The sequence below is a fragment of the Vipera ursinii genome (genome assembly GCF_947247035.1).
Source record: "Vipera ursinii genome assembly, chromosome: 1".
Taxonomy (NCBI): Eukaryota; Metazoa; Chordata; class Lepidosauria; order Squamata; family Viperidae; genus Vipera; species Vipera ursinii.
In genome coordinates, this window is record NC_139512.1 from 263,368,076 (window position 1) to 263,389,197 (window position 21,122).

Below are 21,122 nucleotides of genomic sequence, written 5' to 3' on the forward strand. Positions count from 1 at the left end.
ATAATGTGTCTCCTCTTTTCAACTCAATTTTCAACCTAGAGTTATTAATTCATGCTAAATGTTCATAGACCACATAACAAGAAATAGTTATTTGTTAATTTAGAGTATTTTCATGTCTTTATAAGCAATTCGAGTTTTTTATCATGCTGAATTAAGTTGGGTTTCATTTGCATCCCTTTTTATAGTATTTATTGTCTACTGCCTTGAGCTTAAATAGAAAAAAAAAGTAAAACCAGGAAATCTAATAGTGTGTTACTACTTGCTGATTTAATACAACAAATTATTCCTTTTCTTCCCCAAAATCTAGGCCTCTCCGCTGTTTATTTCATTAATAGTTCCTGAGCATCTACCTAACAAAACTGCATCATTCCTTGACCAGCAAGTAGATGTTATGTAAAATTCACAGCTTGGTGTAAATCTTTATGTTAGACGTGGAAATGTACTGTCTCTTTTTGTGATACAGGGAACATAAGAAAACTTAGATCACTAACAGATTTTTTGGATATGTATATATATATATATATATATATATATATATATATATATATATATATATATATATATATATATATATATATATATATATATATATATATAAAGTAGAAAGTATTGCCTTCTTGCTTGAGCAATTATAGTGTATTTCAGTTCAAGGAAACAAATCACTGGATGGAGAGCGTGGGGTGCAAGGCAAACAGAAGGAAAGGAAATAGCTGAAAAATAACTTCTCAGTGCCTCCTTGTACAATCCCCAATTGCCTTCTTGTTTCATTAAATCAATTTGCCTCTCCTGTAGTGATTTGCCTTGCTGTTTTCTTTAGTTCTGCAGTTGAAATGTACTGTTGTAGCTGACTGAAACAGCACATACCTGTTTTTTTTTTAAAAAATGAGAAAAATCTGTCCTAAATTTAATTGGATACAAAACAGCACAAGAGGGAATAAAAGTTCATCAAATGTTGACTACTAGAAATACATCTCTAACTGGGTAAGGAACTTGTGTCTGAAAATGTACACAAGCCATACATGCAGGCAAACAGTTGCTTAGGATATAACGGTTTATGTCAAGATGCTTTTAGATGTCATTCCCCACTCGAAAGGGAACATGAAGCTCTTTAACTTCCATGAATCCAAACCAAAGAAGCATGACCAGGGAGGATGAAAGTAACAGTCCAACAATTGGAAGTTGTTGTTGTTGTTAGTTGTGTGTCCGACCCATTGCGACCCCATGGACAATGTTCCTCCAGGCCTTCCTGTCCTCTACCATCTTCTGGAGTCCATTTAAGCTCACGCCTACTGCTTCAGTGACTCCATCCAGCCACCTCATTCTCTGTCGTCCCCTTCTTCTCTTGCCCTCAATCTTTCCCAGCATTAGGCTCTTCTCCAGTGAGTCCTTCCTTCTCATTAGGTGGCCAAAGTATTTGAGTTTCAACTTTAGGATCTGGCCTTCTAAAGAGCAGTCAGGGTTGATCTCCTCTAGGACTGAGCGGTTTGATCACCTTGCAATCCAAGGGACTCGCAGGAGTCTTCTCCAGCACCATAGTTCAAAGGTCTCAATTCTTTGGTGCTCAGCCTTTCTTATGGTCCAACTTTCACAGCCATTGGAAGTTGCACCATTGTAATTTGTGGTAATGCAAACAATATAGCTTAGGGCAGGGGTAGGCAACCTCGGCTCTTTTATGACTCATGGACTTCAACTCCCAGAATTCCTGAACTGACTCAGGAATTCTGGGAGTTGAAGTCCATGAGTCATAAAAGAGCCGAGGTTGCCTACCCCTGGCTTAGGGAATCATGACAATGACTACAATCTATTCATCAAAAACCTTTTTTAGATAAAGTTATTTTTTTTCCTTTATATCATTAAGAAATGTCGAATTACTGATCTACCACTATGCTCAGTATTCATTTGACATTGATGTTTAATATACATAGTCTTCAACTTATAACTTCACAAAGCTTGCCCATTATGGTCATAAGTCATGATGGCTATAAAGTGGGTTATCATGTGACTGACTCAATTTTATGAGCTTTTCTGCAAAAGTTATTAAGTGAGTGCTGTAGTTAAGTGAACCCATTTTTCACTATGGGACATTTTTGCAGAAAACCAGAAGTAAATGTCAGTTTTCAGCAAAAATGCCATAAATCATGATTACATAACTATGGAATGCTATATACAACCACAATTGTGCACTAGTTGCCAAGCACCTGTAATGCTTTCATATGACCATGGTGGGGGGGATGCCAGAACTTTGGAATCAAGTAGTAAATGCCTTTTGGGGAGTCCGTTGTAACCTCAAACATATGAACATATAAACAGTCATAAGTTGAGGACTACCTGTATTTTCTTTCTGACCCAGTGCTCTGGTTCAGAGGATAATTAAATAAGATCATTACATCACTGCTATTCGGCAATAAACCATCCTCTGTGTTAGTTGATTATTAAAACTCTTACCTGCTGCCTTTCCTAACAGAACAGAGGCAACTGGAATTGGCAATGAGGAGATTGGCCCGCAGATGGCTGGAGAATATTACAAGTGAACCATGGGGAACAGCCTTTAGTGTCAAATTAAAGCTCTTTCTTGACTAGGTTGGGTGCAAAGTAAGAATAGCCTTGAGTTATTAACATACTCTGGTAAATTGCAGACAAGGTCAAGGCCTTATGCAATCATCTATAAATATGAAATTTGAATCACCAGAGATGGAAGAATATCTAGAAAAAGACTTCTTTGATGATCATGTATCTTTTCTTTGGTTTTTAAAAGGTTATCCTTTCATTTTAATGGACAAATCTTACCACATCGGGGTGAGGAATTGGAACTAACCCAAGCACTTAATCATAGGCAATTCATATTTCATTCAACATTATTCATTTATTTGTATTTATTTATTAAATATCTGCACTGCCCAACTCATCTAAGTGATATGTGCAAAGTAAAGAGAATATAATTTCCTGTTTAACCATTAGAATAATACTCTTTCTTTGTAGAATGCGATTCCTACTTGGAGAAATTATACACATATGGAGACAGTTAGCTGTTTACAATAGCTTTAAAAAAATGAAATGCTGTTATTCATTGTATGACCAAATATTGTCAAAGTAGTTCAGTAATGTTGCCCATTAAAAACTAAGTGGATCAATAAATAGACATCTTCCACCACAAAAAACAAAGAGATGCTAATTAATTTAAATCAATCATAAACAAAGATTTAAACTAGGAGCTTATTAACTTGTTTCTTGCAATCTTTACACGCTAGCCTGGCTCACAAACCAGAATTCATAATATGATTTATTATTATTATTATTATTATTTATTTGATTTGTATACCGCCCTTCTCCCTAAGGACTCAGGGCAGTGAACAGTGACATAAATAATAGAATGTACAAATACAGATATTGAAAACAAATTAAACCCTAATTTAGCCCAAATTTATTTAGTTTTAACTTAGCATATCATTCAATGTTAACCACTTGAGGGTTTAGAGTTGGATTTTAGTCCTCTCCAGACCAAAAGGATCTGGTGATGTTAGAATGGTGGTTTACATTTTTGTGGATGCTTATCAATAAAAAAAGTGCAATCACTCTGCCTTGCTTACAGAATTTTGAGGATCATCATCTTTTGTATTTTCCTCCTTTCCTTTTTCTTACCCTAAAAATATTGCTAAGCTGAGAAAGGTGGAAACACATTGCAATTTTAGTAAGATCTTTCCATCTGGAAATGCATACTGGAATATGCATAAATGCCACTATTCACCCACTACATATTCCCTAAATCATTCTGTGCCTTGTTGTATACATCAAGTTTCTGCACACTTCTGCATAATTCCCTGACTTGAGTGTCAAATATTACCAATATATTTCCTTAAAATGCTCCTATAATTATCTCTTCTTTGGCTGGCATTGTTTCAATTGCTTTACCACTATTTCTCCCTTTACTCTCTAATTTAAGGCTCTGCTATTAATACTGATATATAATTGAAGTGGGCCTTGAGTATCTATTACATTAATTTGTTCAAATCTTTTCTTGCCTTTTGCTCTTCTGTTACTTTTCCCCACCTGAAGTAAATAAAATTTTAAGCTGCTTTAGGCTCTGGAATCTGACTTGTATTTGTTATTTTAAAAATTATATATTGAGCTCTTGTCCAAAGAGTATTTTATGTCACATTGGCCTTCTCACTAGATCTGGACAATTTTATATCCATTTATCCAACCTGCTAGAGACATCTTTGTTTCTCTGCCTTTTATTGCTCCATGAATTTTTAGGAACCAGTTACTAGGTGTTAGTGGCCTTATATTTTGGAGAATTTTATGTATACTATAAAATGTTTCTCAGTTGAAATAAGAAGTATTTGCCTCAGATGTGGAACAGGAATAAATATTTTTTTTATTATTGTCTTCTTCCACAGCTTGCGATGATGAGTGCACTGGTGTCCTTCTCCGTGACTTGGATCAGTTAAATCAGATGACTCTGAGTGTTAATCTTAGTGGACCACTTTACCCACCATATAGAATGCTTTATTTTTTTGAAAACACAACCCAAGAATTAAAGGTATAATCAAGTCCATTAATGTGGTTTCGATCTCACATAGTAGCATTATTTTAATCAATATATGTTATTGTGCTTAGATTTTTTTTTAAAAAAAAAACATGCATTAGTGGTTTAACTGCTTTAACCTTTATCATAATGAATTGATTCTTCAATTCTTCTGATAGAAGAAAATAACTGTTAATATAAAGAAATCATAGAGGTGTTATAAAACAACTGTTCAAGTGCCAAGGAAATCGGGAGATTCAGGCAGTTCTAAAGAGTATAAAGACTTATTGCAATCTGAGCTACTAATGGTCAAGGGAAATTAGCGGGAGTTAAGAAGGGCATTCAAAGTGGGCTGGACTTAGATCACTTAGATCTAAGATCTCTTAGATCTCTCGTGAGTGTGCAGGGACTCATGACTGATTATGACCCCTCCCTCAGGCTCAGCCTGGCCATCTCCTACATAACTTTCTAACATGTAATATATTTAAGCAGACACCTTACATATTTAATAATGATAGTTTTGCCATATGCTCATGTTGTATGGCTTTTCTTCTACATAAAGATATTCAGATAAATTATTTTCATATACATCATTACGGTAATTGAGATTAAGATGGAGCTTCATTCACCAGGATGGAAAGCATGCATTTTTATACTAGTAGTATTACACCCACAATGTAAATGTTCTTTTTTTTTTCTCCTCAGCATTTATTGTCACCTCAGCAAGCTCCAGAAAGACTTCTTAATTTGGCACAGAAGAATTTAGATACTCTTGTGATAGAAATGGATGAACTGCTGACAAGGGTAAGTTTGGCAAGCAAATGGCAAATAAATGAATTCTGAATTCATTTAAAATAATTGGATCTCATGATTTTATCTCAGCTTACTAGAGCCACATGACTGCCAGGATTCCATCTGTATTTTCTTTGTAATGTCTATATGCAAAAACATACAGGACATTGATAATATAATTTCTAATGGATTGATTCATTCATTCATTCATTACCAGCATTTTTGTGATACCTACTTGAGAAACCCTAGGCTACTTCCAGGATTTAATTTAACAAGGATTTCTGGTAGCATGGGAAGCTGTTCTACATATCAGAAGAAAACATTTATAATTTTTTTTTAAAAAAAGATGAATTAACCAACACCATGTCTATCTACTAATCCATCCATTCAAACCATGATAAAGCAAGATGTGGAATAAATTTCAAAAGGGAGAGAATATTCTCAGCTAATTAGGGTTCTGCTCCAGATGACCAATACAAAAGTACAAAAATAAATAAATAAATTTGAACAGGACCCCATTGCAGCAGTAAAAGTCGCCATCCACATTTCCAAAATTTATTCTGTACATTTGTCTTGTTTGCAAGACAATAAAAAATGTAAGTGAACAATTGCTCAAAGGAATAGATGCAAAAGCACCAACTCATCATCCTCTGTTTTTAAAAGCCAGTAGTTTTCAATGGTTGCAAAAAGGAATAAGGCTATTTTGGCAACCGCCTGATTCAAAACTCACTCTATTCCAAGCACGGTTCTCACGGTTTTATTTGTGTATCGAGATGAAATATCTATAGGTACAGGTATCTCAGCAAGTGAACTGTTTTCAATAGAACCAGCATATCTCTTGAGTACATTAGGGCGTATTCTGTATTCTATGATTTATTTTTCCCAGCCTTTCTTTGAAGAAAGGTCTGTGGTCTCTTCTCTGATGGTGATGAAGTTTCCAGCTGGTTGTTTATAGCCTGGTTTCCTGAATTCTTTCTCTGTGGGGAAGCAACTTTGAGAAAATAAATTACAATGCAGCTTCTTTTCCAATGAAGCACATTTCCCATTTGCTGTATTGTAGGTTGCTTCAGTGGCAGGTGAGAACATTCAAACCAATGACTACAGCCTGCAGACATGTAAAGAATGGCCAAAATTGTCGATGGGGAAGGTTGAAGAGAAATAAATTGTCTTAAGAGCAACTTAAAAAACCCTCTTCATTCCCAGTTCCCCACAAAAAGAAAAGAAAAAAATACTAGCACATAAACTCATCACTATGCCATCCAAATGCAGTTTGGGGCAGGGAAGAGCCCTAAACAACAATTGGGCAGATTCCTGCCAAAGAGAAGACACAAAAGACAGATTCTTACCAATTTCATTTCAGTTTTTCACCAGCTAAATCAGCTCACCTCAATATTTGCTGTGCTTTAAAGCAAGCGATATGAATTTGTCTATTTTTTCTTTTTTTCCTTTTTTTAAAAAAAGGAGTTGTTAAAGGAAGATTTGTGAATTTATTGAAACAATCTTTCCTCATCAAGAGGAAGAAAGTTATGTCAGCTGAAACCCAAGAGATGGGCAACAGGGTTTGCCTAAAGTTCCCACCAAGAAGCTGGAAATCCCAGCTAGTTGAGCTGGAAAAATTAATCTGTACAATGGCTGAATGCTGACAGATGTGGAACCACACAGCTCCAAAATAGATTTTATGGGCAACTCACAAGCCCTGTGTGGAATGTCCCAGTGCTAAAATGCTCTTGGCTCTGGTATTCCTTGCATAATTATAAAAAGAAAATACTCAAAGTGTATTTCCTTCCTAGAATATTTATTATGGAATGAAAGCCCTAGGACTATGCATCTCTTTCAAAAGATGTGCTTTGGAATGCAAAGGACCAGTTTTCAAATAATTAAAGCAGCTGGATTTTTTGCATGGCTGCTTCAGAAGTTGCATTGCATGGGGATAGGGCCAGGATTGGGGAGATAATAGTCTACTGTGCTAGGTACACTGTTGTTGTTGTTGTTTTTAAAAAAAGCGTTTTTTTCTTGAGTCTTCCTCTTATAATGAAGATATTGGCTGTTTTTATATCTCTGTGGACAAAAATTCTGTCAACAGATTAAAATAAACAATGGCAATATGTCATATAAACCTTTATTTTCTCTCACATGTTTTTTAATTATAAAGTTCTAAAATGAAACATAGAAAAGGGGCTTAATTTTTGGCATGTTTTAAGTTTTTAAAATTTGCAATAACCATTTATTTAGAAAGGAAGTGCAAAGAAATAATAAATTTTAATTTGTAACCCCACAGAGGCACACAGCAATAGACAAAGAAAATCCTGCCTCAAAATCAAATTGCAGTTGTGATTTAGATCCTATGAAGCAAGCCTCATTTAGAAAGGAGGGGTGAAAAGTCTGTTATTAAAACCTTTGTTTTCTGAAAGTAAAATCCTCCAGAGATGACACCTCTCCTGTTGGTTATTCTTTTCATTAGTAAACTACAAACTACAAAAACTGGAATTTTCGTTAGTTATCAGGTAGAAGATTATATCCATAGAAAGTCTGCCACCTAGTGATCGAAAAAAGAAAAACGGAAGAACTGACTCCACATTGATGAAATTTGGATGTTTGCTGGACAAACTCAAAATCCATATTGGGCAATATCTTAATTCTGTACATTCAAAAATGTCCAAGTATTGAAAATATCTCTAATCTCTTCATTAGGGAGCATGTTAGAAAACACATAGAATAAAATAATGGATTAAGGGAAGAAAAAAATACTATTAAGTTGACAAAATCAGTATGGTCAGCGTTTAAAGATGAAGTATGGGTCAACTGTCCAATTTTAAATAAAACTAAGGAGATGAAAAAAATAATGATGATGATAAATGATACTCAAGACAAAAATAAAAACCAATTTTGATAGAATGGATGTTCCCTATATAGTTACATTTATTTGGAAGAGACAGAAAATACTAGAACTATGCCATTTGAAGATTTTAATAGCAAAAATACACACAGTCACTAGAAAAGAGATAATGGTCAGGGGGTTTTTTTGGCCAGATGTGCTAACATATACTTGGTGTCATTCGTGTTTCCAAAAATAACCAATATTATTGTTATATTGTTTTTATTTTTATTTTTGTTAAATTTCACTGTAGTAAAAAAAAATCCTTAAAACTATTTTAATAATTGATTTGAGTTGGTAAATTTATAATGTAACTAAATGATAAATTACCAATCTGTGGCTATATTGGCTTGTAATGGATTCCACGCACCAGAAATTAGGTCCATAAAATATATTGGTCTCATTTATATATCACTGTACTTATATATTATATTAAGGCAAAAGGTGTTCAGTTTGGATCTAATGTGTTATTTGAAGCCAGCAGTATATGGTTTATTCAATAAACAAGGCCACATTAATAATGTGAAGCTAACCAATGACGTTTCCTACTGTACTGCCCCTCTCACTCACACACATACTGTATGACTGTGGTTTAGTGGGTTTACCTAATATTCCCCAGCAATTCCCTTCAGTAAAAGCCCAGAACTGTCCCGATCAAGTCCAGCCATGAGCAGACCAAGTTTAGCCCACAAAGCAATGGCCCAATAGTCCACAAAGCACTTGAAACTTGTTCAAACTAACTCCACCAGACAACTTAAATATACCAGGTAAAACTAATCCACACAGAAGAGAACTCACGGGGCAAGAAAAGTTCAGAGTCTCCAAAGCACAATTCCAAACATGGTGTCAATCCAGAGTGAAGCAGGAATCACAATGATCAAACACACAGCTAGAAAACAAACACGTTCTCAGCAACTCCTCCATCTGTGAAAATAGCCAGCTTCCGGTGCAGCCCATCTCAAGTAGTCTGGTTGACCTTCTCTGCTCCTGCCTTTTCTCTGCACTAAGTGTTCTCGGATGAGGTGCAGAAAGCAATTCCTTCTCCTCTTCCCTAGCTGTCTGCCACTGCAAACTTTCCTCAGCTGAAGCCTCCACCAAATCACTTCCAGGTGGCCGTTCAGATCCATCAATCAATTCACTTCCTGACATGCTAGGAATCAGTTCATCCTCCCCTGAGCTGACAACTGAGGAGGTGTCTGGGGTCCATGGGACTTGTGCACCAGCTCCTACCCAGCTCTGGTCGACTAGTTCCTCACGTCAAAGTCCAGATTGTGAAGCCACAAGAGTCGGGTCGCGACTCACAGACTCTTGTTAAACGGCTTTACACCAGACCAACTTGGTCCTGTTGCTGAAGAAGACACAACTTGAAGATTGAACCTTGAACTATGCATATTGTGTCTACCTCATGATTGCATTGTTTGATGTTATGCCTTCGTTTATCTCAGTTATAGTTATGCATGCTTTGTAGTTAGATCATAATTGCATGTTTTGATACTATGTTCAAGAGAGACATCACACCTAGATCTGTATTGTATAGGTCAGTGGAAAGGAGAATCTTACCAATTTCCTTCTTCCCAGAGTTCTGTCTGATCATGTAGAAACGTTTTAAGCTCTTTTGCCCCTCATTTGGCAAGATATTACAAAGGCCAAAGAGTCTATAGGCATATAAAATAATGTATTTCACTTTGCAGCTTCTCATGTTAATGTTCCCTTTACTATTGTAAACCAACATTCATTGAGAGTTCAGTGAATTTCAGTATCATTTTATTTCCATACTTCTAATTGGTTGGATATCAATATATGAACAATAGAAAAACAATATCTCTCTAGAGCATTCAGACAGATGGAGTATCTCCTGGTCATGTTCATTAATTACATTTTTCTTCAATCTGTTTTGTACCTATATTCTTTCCCATACACCTGACAAATTAGACCCACTGGATATTAAGGTCTTAATTTCCAGGACATTGCAGATTTGGCATATCTGAGATTTATTTACTTCTCCAGCAACAAGGGAGAAGGGGGTAAACGTGAATTCCTATTTTTGATTTGTCCCACAAAGGATGTATTTAGAATTGTGATTTATATTGCAAAGTAGGAGGGTTTTATGGTTGATAAATTACACAGTAGGTGCAAAAAGTCAGGAACCAGGATAGAGTTCAAAAGTACTACAAGTTTATTTCATGTTACCTATATACAAGAATCTGAACTACTAATGGCCAAGGCGAATTGGTGCCAGATAAGAGTCAATGGACTTCAAGGGGGGCTGGATGTAGGTATTTTTTAGGGTTATAGGGATCCAGACTGATGATGCATTTGATCCCACCCTCAAGTTCAACCTGGTCATCTACACATTATACTCAAATAAACAAATTATGAATTATTCATTCATAATTCATATTTTTTTCATTCATAATTGTTCTGAAGTGCTACATAAGCGTTCTTAAGTAAGTGACATGTAACACTAAAATCAGTAGGACTCCTAAGAGATTCATTATTTCAATTGGGACACCAATATTGCATCAGATGTAGTGTCTTACATATTTAAGGGTGTGAACAAAACCATTTTTTTGTCTAGAATTCCTTTGTGTCCTATTCTTTCCAATGTGTTCTCCAAGAAATGAAAAACTGAGCCTCTGGTGGCCCCTTAATGATGGAAGTGGTTATAAAATGTAATTGTGTACTTGGGAAGAGTATGTGTCACTTCCAGTATATCTGATCAATAATTCATTGATCTCTTTTTGCTTGAGGAAAGGTTTCCAAGTAGATTCAGACAGATGGAGTATCTCCTTGTCATGTTCATTAATTACACTTTTCTTTAATCTGTATTGCCAGGCGACCAAGGTGACAGCAGATGGGGAACAAACTGGACAGGATGCTAAGACAACTAATGAGAGAGCGAAGTCACTTGGACAGCTCATCAAAGTCACCCTCCAGGCTGCAGAAGGTAGGAAAGGGAAAATGCCAATGGTTTCTTAAGGAAAGGAAAGCAGCACATTTTAAGAATAATTATATAAGACTGAGAGGATCGGTTGATTAAAATACTGGACTTTTGTGTTAAACCACAGAAACTATTGTCAAATAATTGCAGGCTTCCTGAAATCTAAGGAGGGTAGTTTGTTGGTAAATTGGCAATTACGACCACAGAACAGTAGAAATTAAATGTTCTCCTTCAGGAACATTTTTAGTCTAGAAGAATAGCTATTATGGTTAAATAACTAATGGGTAATTTCTGCTTTGCTGTTGTTTATTTTCAACTCAGTAAAATTTTCATGTAAGAGAAGAAGAAAAAAAAGCACCTTATAGTTTTAGTACTCTACAAGTAGATTAAGAGTACATTTTTAATTTCTCAAAATGACTTTAAAAATACATTATTTCTTGCTGTTAATAAACATCTGCTTGCAAATGGATAGATAGACCAAGCTGGCAGAAATAGCCAACACTCCAGAAGATGGGCTTAAGATTCAGAAGGATCCTGATAGACTTGAACATTGGGCACTATCTAACAAAATGAGGACCCAGATTGTTGGGGGCAATTAAGCTGATTTTGTAATAATGCCGCTTGGGGGTGTGTGAAAGCCCTAATAAGCAGGGATATACATAGAATGAAGGCTACTGCTAAGCTTGTAAGCCGCCCTGAGTCTTCGGAGAAGGGCAGGATATAAATGGAATTTTAAAAAAAATGAAATTCAGTGGTGAAAAAAGTAAGGTTCTACATTTAGGCAAGAAAAACCAAATGCACAGATATAGTATATGTAAGTGCTACCTTGCTCAATAGTAGCAACTGTCAGAGGGATCTTGGAGTCTCAGTGGACAATCACTTAAATATGAGCCAGCAGTGTGCTGCAGCTACCAAAAAAGCCAACACAGTGCTAGGCTGCATTAACAGAGGGATAGAATCAAGATCACATGAAGTGTTAATACCACATTACAATGCCTTGGTAAGGCCACACTTGGAATACTGCATCCAGTTTTGGTCATCACGATGTAAAAAAGATGTTGAGACTCTAGAAAGAGAACAGAGAAGAGCAACAAAGTTCATTAGGGGATTGGAGGCTAAAACATATAAAGAATGGAATTGGGTATGTCTAGTTTAATGAAGAGAAGGACTAGGGGTGACATGATAGCAGTGTTCCAATATCTCAGAGACTGCCGCATAAAAGAGGGAGTCAAGTTATTCTCCAAAGCACCTGAAGGCAGGACAAGAAGCAACAGATGGAAACTAACCAAAGAGAGAAGCAACCTAGAACTAAGGGGAAACTTCCTGACAGTTACAACAATTAATCAATAGAACAACCTGCCTCCAGAAGCTGTGAATGCTCCACACTGGAAGTTTTTAAGAAGAGACTGGATAGCCATTTGTCCAAAATGGTGTAGGGTTTCCTGCCTGAGCAGGGGGCTGGACTAGATGACATTCAAGGTCCCTTCCACCATCTTCTTCTTCATCATCATCATCATCAAGATATACATGCGTATCGAGACTCCCTAAAAGGAATTTGGTTCTATAAACTTCAGAGTGCAATTTGTTGTTGTTAGCTGCGAAGCCGTGTCCGACCCATCCCGACCCCATGGACAATGTTCCTCCAGGCCTTCCTGTCCTTTACCATCTTCTGGAGTCCATTTAGGCTTACGCCTACTGCTTCAGTGACTCCATCCAGCCACCTCATTCTCTGTCGTCCCCTTCTTCTATTGCCCTCAACCTTTCCCAGCATTAGGCTCTTCTCCAGTGAGTCCTTCCTTCTCATTAGGTGGCCAAAGTATTTGAGTTTCAGCTTCAGGATCTGGCCTTCTAAAGAGCAGTCAGGGTTGATCTCCTCTAGGACTGACCGGTTTGAACGCCTTGCAGTCCAAGGGATTCGCAGGAGTCTTCTCCAACACCATAGTTCAAAGGTCTCAATTCTTTGGCACTCAGCCTTTCTTATGGTCCAACTTTCACTGCCATACATTGCAACTGGAAAGACCATAGCCTTGACTTTACGCACTTTTGTTGACAGGGTGATGTCTCTGCTTTTTAGTGTGCTGTCTAGATTTGCCATTGCTATCCTCCCCAGGAGCAAGTGTCTTTTAATTTCTTGGCTACAGTCCCCATCTGCAGTGATCTTGGAGCCCAGGAAAATAAAATCTGTCACTACCTCCATTTCTTCCCCATCTATTTGCCAGGAATTGAGAGGGCTGGATGCCATGATTTTGGTTTTCTTAATGTTAAGGTTCAACCCAACTTTTGCACTCTCCTTCTTCTAATTGGGAATAGTAATTAGAAGGTATTAAGTGATATCTAGGGATTATAAAACATAGTAAATAAAAAAACCAGACAGATATAATTTTTTTATTGAAAACTTGATATCATTCTTGGAACTGAGATGTGATTCTTTTCCAGCAATGCCGTGCACACATTATGTAACATTGTCTGAAATGGTATAGAGCAGGGCTTTTCAACCAGTGGTAAGTGTATCGCCAGTGGTACTTTGGCCCCTGGCAGGTGGTAGATGACCATCCTGGGCAAGTGTAGCTCAGGAAGGGAATGAGCTGAAGTGGCGGCAGTGCCGTAGAAGCCTAAGGGAGAGAGAGCTGGAGCTGTAAGGCTGTCGGGGCTCAGCAGAAGCCCCAGGATCAGTGCTTCTGGCGCTTCCAGAAGCAGTGCATAGCTGGAGGTGCACTGAAGGGAAAAGGAGGAAGGGTGGGAGAGAGGAGAGGATATAAAAAGAGGAGATTTTGGCAGGAAATGGAGAGGGAAAAAAGACAAAGAGCAAAGAGTAGGGGATGGAGAAAGAGAGACAGAGAAGCAAAGCCTTGAGGAATCCATTGGAGGTCCACCAAACAGAAAAATGTGGGGGGGCAAGGAGAGGATATATAAAAGGAGGGTTTTTTGGTGGAAGAGGGGAAAGGGATGGAGAAGAAACTGTGGAAGGAGAGCCCAACAGGCAAGGAGGAAAAAGAGAGAGAGGAAGAAGGGCTGACTAGCCAGCTGACCACCAAGGTAGTAGTGAATATTAATAAATATGGATACATTCATCATACATTTGCCAGTGGAAAGGGAAAGTGATTCAGCAAAGGAACCGCCACCAAAGAAATTAAAACTGGTACCTTTTCCCCTTTTTTATGGTTTATAACATTTTATTAAATTATAGAATAAAATACAAAAGCAAATAGTAGGACACAGTGGGGAGGAAAAAGGGAAAAATGTGAGGGGGGGAAGGGAAAAGGAAAAGAAAAGAAAAGGCATTGGCTTCCAACTTCCTCTGTTGCACTAGAATTAAGCATTAACATCAAACCTCAATGTTTTACTTTTCCACAAAGGTATAAACTAGCCATTTCTATAACAACAAATGAATCTAATCAGTAAAACCCCAAAATCCCCCCCCCTTTTTTTTTAGTCATCAAGTTTTTGACACCTTGCTGAGCCTTGCTAAGCACCTTGGTACTCAAATATTGTCATGTCCTAAAAGTGGTACAATCTGAAAAGGCTGAAAAGCCCTGGCATTGAGTCTCCTGCTTCAGCAGGTGGTTGGACTAGAAGGCCTCCAAGATCTCTCCCAGCTCTACTCGGATTGACTTGGCTTATATGAATAGGTTATGGTCCAATCCTCTGTCTCTTTATTTATTATTGGAGTAACGGGACATATTTCTAGTCCCATACATGAGGAATATCACAGGAACATTTCAATAAATGAATGAAATCAAATGAATATGCGAAACATTATCTGCTTGCATTTTGTTGACAAACATAATTTGCCATCTTTCTGCAGATGTAAATGATGCTGCTTTAAAACTGAATGAGACACTTGGGATCCCAGACAAGGCACTTGACAAAAGCTTTCAAGAATTACAAAGCGAAGTTGACAAAATGATGGCAGAACTTAGGAAGAGAAAATTGGAAGTGCAAAAGGCAGTAGCTCAAGATGAATTAGAGTAAGTGGTAAAGAGGAAAATATAAATGAAATAATAATTGATCTTATTATGCCTGTAATCAAATTTCCTTTCAGCTTTGGGGGAAACTCTCTCTCTCTCTCTTTCTCTCTGTCTCTCTCTGTCTCTCTGTCTCTGTCTCTCTGTCTCTCTCTCTCTCTCTCTGTCTCTCTCTCTCTCTCTCTGTGTGTGTGTGTGTGTGTGTGTGTGTTCAATGTCATTGAGTCTTAATACCTCAAGATTCTATCTATTTTATACAGCTTTATTAATTAAAAAAACTTAACTGGAGTTTTCTTGGAGTTACTTTTATCCTGAATTATGATATATTTACAACTATTACCTCAAAAATGAGATTAGGAATAAATTTTAGAACAGTAAGCCTTGAGGAAGCAACGGCTTTGGTCATCTCTGTGAAAGGCTCTTTTTAAAAAACTACATAGATAAAAGTACTGTGTTTAGAGAGTCTTTGGTTAGCCACTGGAAATAGAAACTAGATCCATCAGTCTGGGAATTTCAGCAGAGATGGAGAGTTTTGCAGGTGAAATGACTTTCTTCTGTGAATCATCAATTAGGAGCCCAAAGGCTGAGATTAGTCTCTTTCAGAGGATCTCTGCTTTGAACTTGATATTTGCAACTTCTTTCTATATCAGCCTGATTCCACTGTTCAATTCAGGATCTAATTAAATCCAATGCATATATTCCTAGCATGAACAATTAATGAGGTTGTAATGTATTGGCCTTTTGTATATGTTGTAAGTGTTTGCTCTTGTTGCACTGCTTGCTAACTGCTTGCATTCAATTGCTAAGTGTTAGTTCAGGTGTATGTTGTAATAGTTGCTATCCGGGCCAGACTGGTTGTCTCCAGCCGGCTAAGTTGGTCTTTGGGCAGGAAACCTATGCTTCAAACCTATTGGCCACCGCCTATTGGCCAACCGTATAAATAGATGCACAGCAGCTCCCTTGTTGCTTCTGTTCTGTTTGACCTTCAATAAAATATGTTGCTGTTTTGAACCTTCTGTCTCGCTCAATGCCTGCAAGAACCAGCTACTGAATCTGTCAGCAAGAGACAAGCTAAGGAGCTGTTTAGTACCTGCTAAAACCCATAAGTATTGCAAAGCAATATGAATGAAACATGTCCTAATGGATAGCTGTATAAACTAAGTCCATTTTTAAATCCCTATCAGAAGACAGAATGAATAGAATGCAACATTGCAACATTACTATTATTCAACATTGTTTATGGTATGCTGTAGGTCAGCAGAAGACCTCTTGAAGAACCTGAACAAGCTATTTGTAGAGCCAAGGAAGAAAACTGAAGAGCTAAAGAATGAAATCAAAGAGAAACTAGCAGACTACCATGATAAAATTGATGATGCTCTGAACCTGTTAAGAGAAGCAACTAATAAAATTCGGGAAGCAGACAGACTATCAGCAATCAACCAAAGAAACCTGACAGCAGTAGAGGTGGGTGCTTGGTCTTAAAGTCCCTTTTACTGACTTTTTTTTCATGTATAATCAATCAGAGGTCATCTGAACAAGATAAAGAGCTTTATTTTCCAGTTAAAAATAAAGCCAAAATGCTATGGATATAACTTGGTGAAATCTTTGATATATTATTTAAATTACTATCTGGAGTAAGTTACGGCAGCAAAATTATTATTGAAATAGGAAGAAAATGGAAAGAAATTCTAGTTACTAGTCTGTGGTTAATATATAATACATATAATGTATAGTAATTCAAATAAACTAAGCCGCTTAGAGCCCTGTATGGTCCTTACTTCATGCTCTATGCTGATATTCTATTCACATACACACAGGGAGAGACAATTAATCTTCAATATTAGTATGGCTACACTTTCTTTTCTCTCATGCTGTCAAGTAAGGAATTAAAATGGGTACAGTATATGCAAATTCACATTATAAATCAAACCATCATATATCTTTTGTAGTTAAGTGATGTAAATGATTTTCCTTGATTTGAATGTAATTGCAATGACTTGAAAGCACATTATACTGTACATTAACAAATGCTTAGCCATGACAGTAAGAGCAAAGTCAACCTCAAATGAAGATAAATGTGTTCAGTTTCTTGTTTATGTCTCATTCATGTTTTGCCTAAAGGCAAATATTAATCCAATGGTAGCAGTTTCCATATATATGCTTCAAGGCTGCATTGGCTAACAATCTTAAGGGTAGTATTGCTTCTCAATCAGCTCTTAAAGTAGGAAGAAGAAACTACTAAGGGTTACAAACACCCATCCAGAGAGAGAGAGAGAGAGAGAGATATGGTTCTTTATAGACTAGAGAGTGTGCCAAAGGGTAGGTTCATAGGCCAATCACAATATATTTAATTAAATTTTTCAGAGAAAATGTTATTATACTTAGGAATGTTCAAAGGTCATATGTCAAATAAGGAAGGGTTTAAAGGAAAATAGCAACCACTCTGAATGTTGTAATTTATAGTATAATTTGTCTGGGAGGCCTGACTTTTTGTACAACTTGAATGCATACATACAGATAGCACACAAATGTGTAGAAACATATTTGTTTTATTTGAGTTTATTTGATTCCACTCGCTCAAAGCGAAATATTTTTTTTATCATTTAGACTTCTGGAATACTTTTTATCAAGTGTCATGACACCATGTTTCAAATCAGGAAGCTACACTTTTGTTGTTTGGGGAATTGTTTCTTATGGTGGGACTTGTATGTATAAAATCTGCAGGAATTTCTTTTTTTCCTTCCTTTGTCTTGAAGAACTATATTAAGCTTTGAGCGGTTAAGGCTTAACACTGTTTAGAAATTATTTGGAAGAATTACTTTAGATTTTGTACAAGCAAACCAGCTCTCTGCTATTTATTAAAATATACTGTTTTTCTTTCTGGTGTCAGCCTCAAACTGAAAAAGTCTATTACTGCTTTAATAAATTGAAACATTTAAAAATGTATCTATAATGCATGTCTTAAAGTAGTTTGGAAGCCTGAATTATATCCAAAGCAGTTCTTCCAAATCATTTTCAAAGTGTCCAGTACTGTATTCATATCTAATTAAATGCAAATCAGTCCAGAGATAATTGCGTTCAATTTCTAGGGATCCCAAAATGGACCACTTACAATATTTAGTCAAAAATCAGAGGAATGTAGCAGAGGCATGGTCAAAGCTGAGTTACAGTATCAAGGTTTAGTCAATAAACACGAGAAGAAGCAGGAAAGGCCAGGCAGAGATTTACCACTGGAAATTAATTGCTCAGAATAAGGCAATGTCTGTAAGGCTTTACAGATCTTGACCCACTAGTATGCCTGCTTAGAATAAATGGACAAGCTTCAGAAATACCAGCATCCATAGACATCTGCTTTGTCAATTTACAGGCGGCTTGATTTATGTGAAAGAAAAGTACAACTGTGTTTGGCAAGTAAATTTCTTTTAGCATCATTAGCTTTCTGATAAAGTGTGTTTTGTAATAGGAAACTTTGTAGAAGGTCTTTTTTTAATTTTCTGGGTATCTTATGCTGCTTCTGTTGTTGCCATCTCTAAATAGCTTGCATATCCCACAACCATTAAAAAGGTTTATAAATAATGGTAGACTAGCAATTAACATAGCAAATAATAACATTTCTAATGAACTAGTTCAGGGGTAGGCAACCTTGGCTCTTTCATGACTCATGGACTCCAACTCCCAGAATTCCTGAGTCAGCTATGCTGACTCAGGAATTCTGGGAGTTGGAGTCCATGAGTCATGAAAGAGCCAAGGTTGCCTACCCCTGAACTAGGGCATAATGAAAGTTCAATTAAATAAAATGTTCTATGGTAAGAGGTGACAACCTCATCACATATCAGCTGCCAAGGTCAGCTCAAACACACATTTTCATGATCTCTTTGAAGCTTTAACAGGGTTGGGGCTACTTGGACTTCAAGGAGAAAGCTGTTCCGGAGAAGGAGAACAACCATTGAAAAGGTCCACCTTTGTCCCTGTTGATGCCATTCTTGAAAGTAGAGTCTCCTTCAAGTCAAGCATGACTTCCAGAGACTTGAAATTTTATTTTTTTTAATTTCATCCCTCACTTTAATCTTCTAAAACATGGTAAACTTTCCAAAAATTATATCGTCTTATATTTTATCATAAAGTATAACACACATTTCTTTATATAAGGACTGGTAAAGGATTTAATGACAAAAAGATGCATTGGTCTATGAAGATTTAACACTTGTTTGCAACCAGCCCCTCTTTTCAAGACTGATGAGATTGTAGCAGTGAGGGACAAGTGCACAATTCTTTTCTTTGCTTCTCTAAAAAAAAAATCAAGTGCACAATTCCTGGGAAAATGCAGCTTTTTTAAGAGGTTGCAGATAGGTGCTAAGTACAGGTAGTCCTGTACAATAGCAATTGGGATTGGAATTTCCATCACTAAGTGATATGATTGTAAAACCCAACATCACATGACTGCATCATTTACCGATGGCATTTCCACAGTTCCACTATTAAGTGAGGATCTTGGGTCGCTCAATGAGCACTTCCTTGCAACTTCCTGCCAATTTCCAACAACCAAAGCCAATAGGGAAACTGCCAAGTTCCCGATGGCTTGCAAGCAGGCTGGTAAATGGCTCCATAAGTGGCCAGGGAAGATATACAAGTGGTGATTTATTCAAGTGTAGCTAATACCACTTTACAATGCCTTGGTAAGGCCACACCTGGAATACTGCATCCAGTTTTGGTCACCACGATGTAAAAAAGATGTCGAGACTCTAGAAAGGGTACAGAGAAGGGCAACAAAGATGATTAGGGGGCTGGAGGCTAAAACATATAGGGAACGGTTGCTGAAATTGGGTATGTGTAGTTTAATGAAGAGAAGGGCGAAGGGTGACATGATAGGAGTGTTCCAATATCTCAGGGGCTGCCACAAAGAAGAGGGAGTCAAGCTATTCTCCAAAGCACCTGAAAGCAGGACAAGAAGCAACGGATGGAAACTAATCAAGGAGAGAAGCAGCCAAGAACAAAGGAGAAACTTCCTGACAGTTAGAACAACTAACCAGTGGAACAACCTGCCTCCAGAAGTGGTGAATGCTCCAACACTGGAAGTTTTTAAGAAGAGACTGGCCAGCCACTTGTCTGAAATGGTATAGGGTTTCCTGCCTGAGCAGGGGGTTGGACTAGATGACCTCCAAGGTCCCTTCCAACTTATTATTATTATTAAGTGTACCCCACCTATGAGAATTAAAATATAAATGCCTTTGCTAGTAAATTGAACGTGATAGTCAAATATATCTATAAATATAACATTGGCACAGCACTGGTTGAAATAATAATAATGAAAATGTGATGTTTGTCAATATGTAAAATCACAAGTGTTTCTATATTTTGCATATAGAAAAAGAAGCAAGCTATAGAAAATGGACGACAGGAAACTGAAAATACTCTAAGAGAAGGAAATGACATCCTTGGTGAAACTAATGAACTTGCAAATGGAATGAATTTGGCTGTGGAGGTAAAATGTGATGTGTGTTTTAAGGGTGGAGGCTATAATGCAGTGCAACATAAAAGACAGTCAGCAAGTGATAAAAAAATATAATTTGTATTTTCAGATAGAATAAATAGTATATTGAGATACAGAGGATATGGGCAATCTAAATGTTAGGTTAGAGGAGAAGGAAGCAAAAAACACTTCCAAAGATTAAAATGACAGAGTGACATGTTTGAACAGCAGGATTCCTTTATATTTAAATACGAGTAATTAATTAGCATATATTTTTTCAAGTTGTAACTTTGTGTTTTTTAATGAGGTATGAATAAATAAGCTGATGCTTTAATTTCCTAGGCATGTCAGATGCTCAGTACCCAAAAAAATTCAGTTAAGAATGACCCTTGAAAAGTAGACTACGTAATTCAACTGTTACTTCTGAGCTGTTTGGAAAATTGAAGCATTTTTCTTATAGAGGAAGGAAATTGACTATAATAATGCTAACTAATTGTTTAGGGAGGCAATCAGTGGTGGGATTCAAATATGTGAACAACCAGTTCTCTGTGTGG

General features: G+C 36.9%; 1 protein-coding gene across 1 annotated transcript in view; it reads left to right on the plus strand.

Moving 5' to 3' along the window:
• The window catches only part of LAMA2 (laminin subunit alpha 2), a 460,887-nt gene that overhangs the window by 343,916 nt on the left and 95,849 nt on the right, over window positions 1-21,122 (plus strand). Inside the window, exons 33-38 of the mRNA XM_083379924.1 lie at window positions 4,398-4,540; window positions 5,231-5,329; window positions 11,028-11,139; window positions 14,939-15,101; window positions 16,352-16,562; window positions 20,464-20,580. Of these exons, the coding sequence (XP_083236050.1) occupies window positions 4,398-4,540; window positions 5,231-5,329; window positions 11,028-11,139; window positions 14,939-15,101; window positions 16,352-16,562; window positions 20,464-20,580 (845 nt within the window). The remainder of the gene's footprint in view (window positions 1-4,397; window positions 4,541-5,230; window positions 5,330-11,027; window positions 11,140-14,938; window positions 15,102-16,351; window positions 16,563-20,463; window positions 20,581-21,122) is intronic.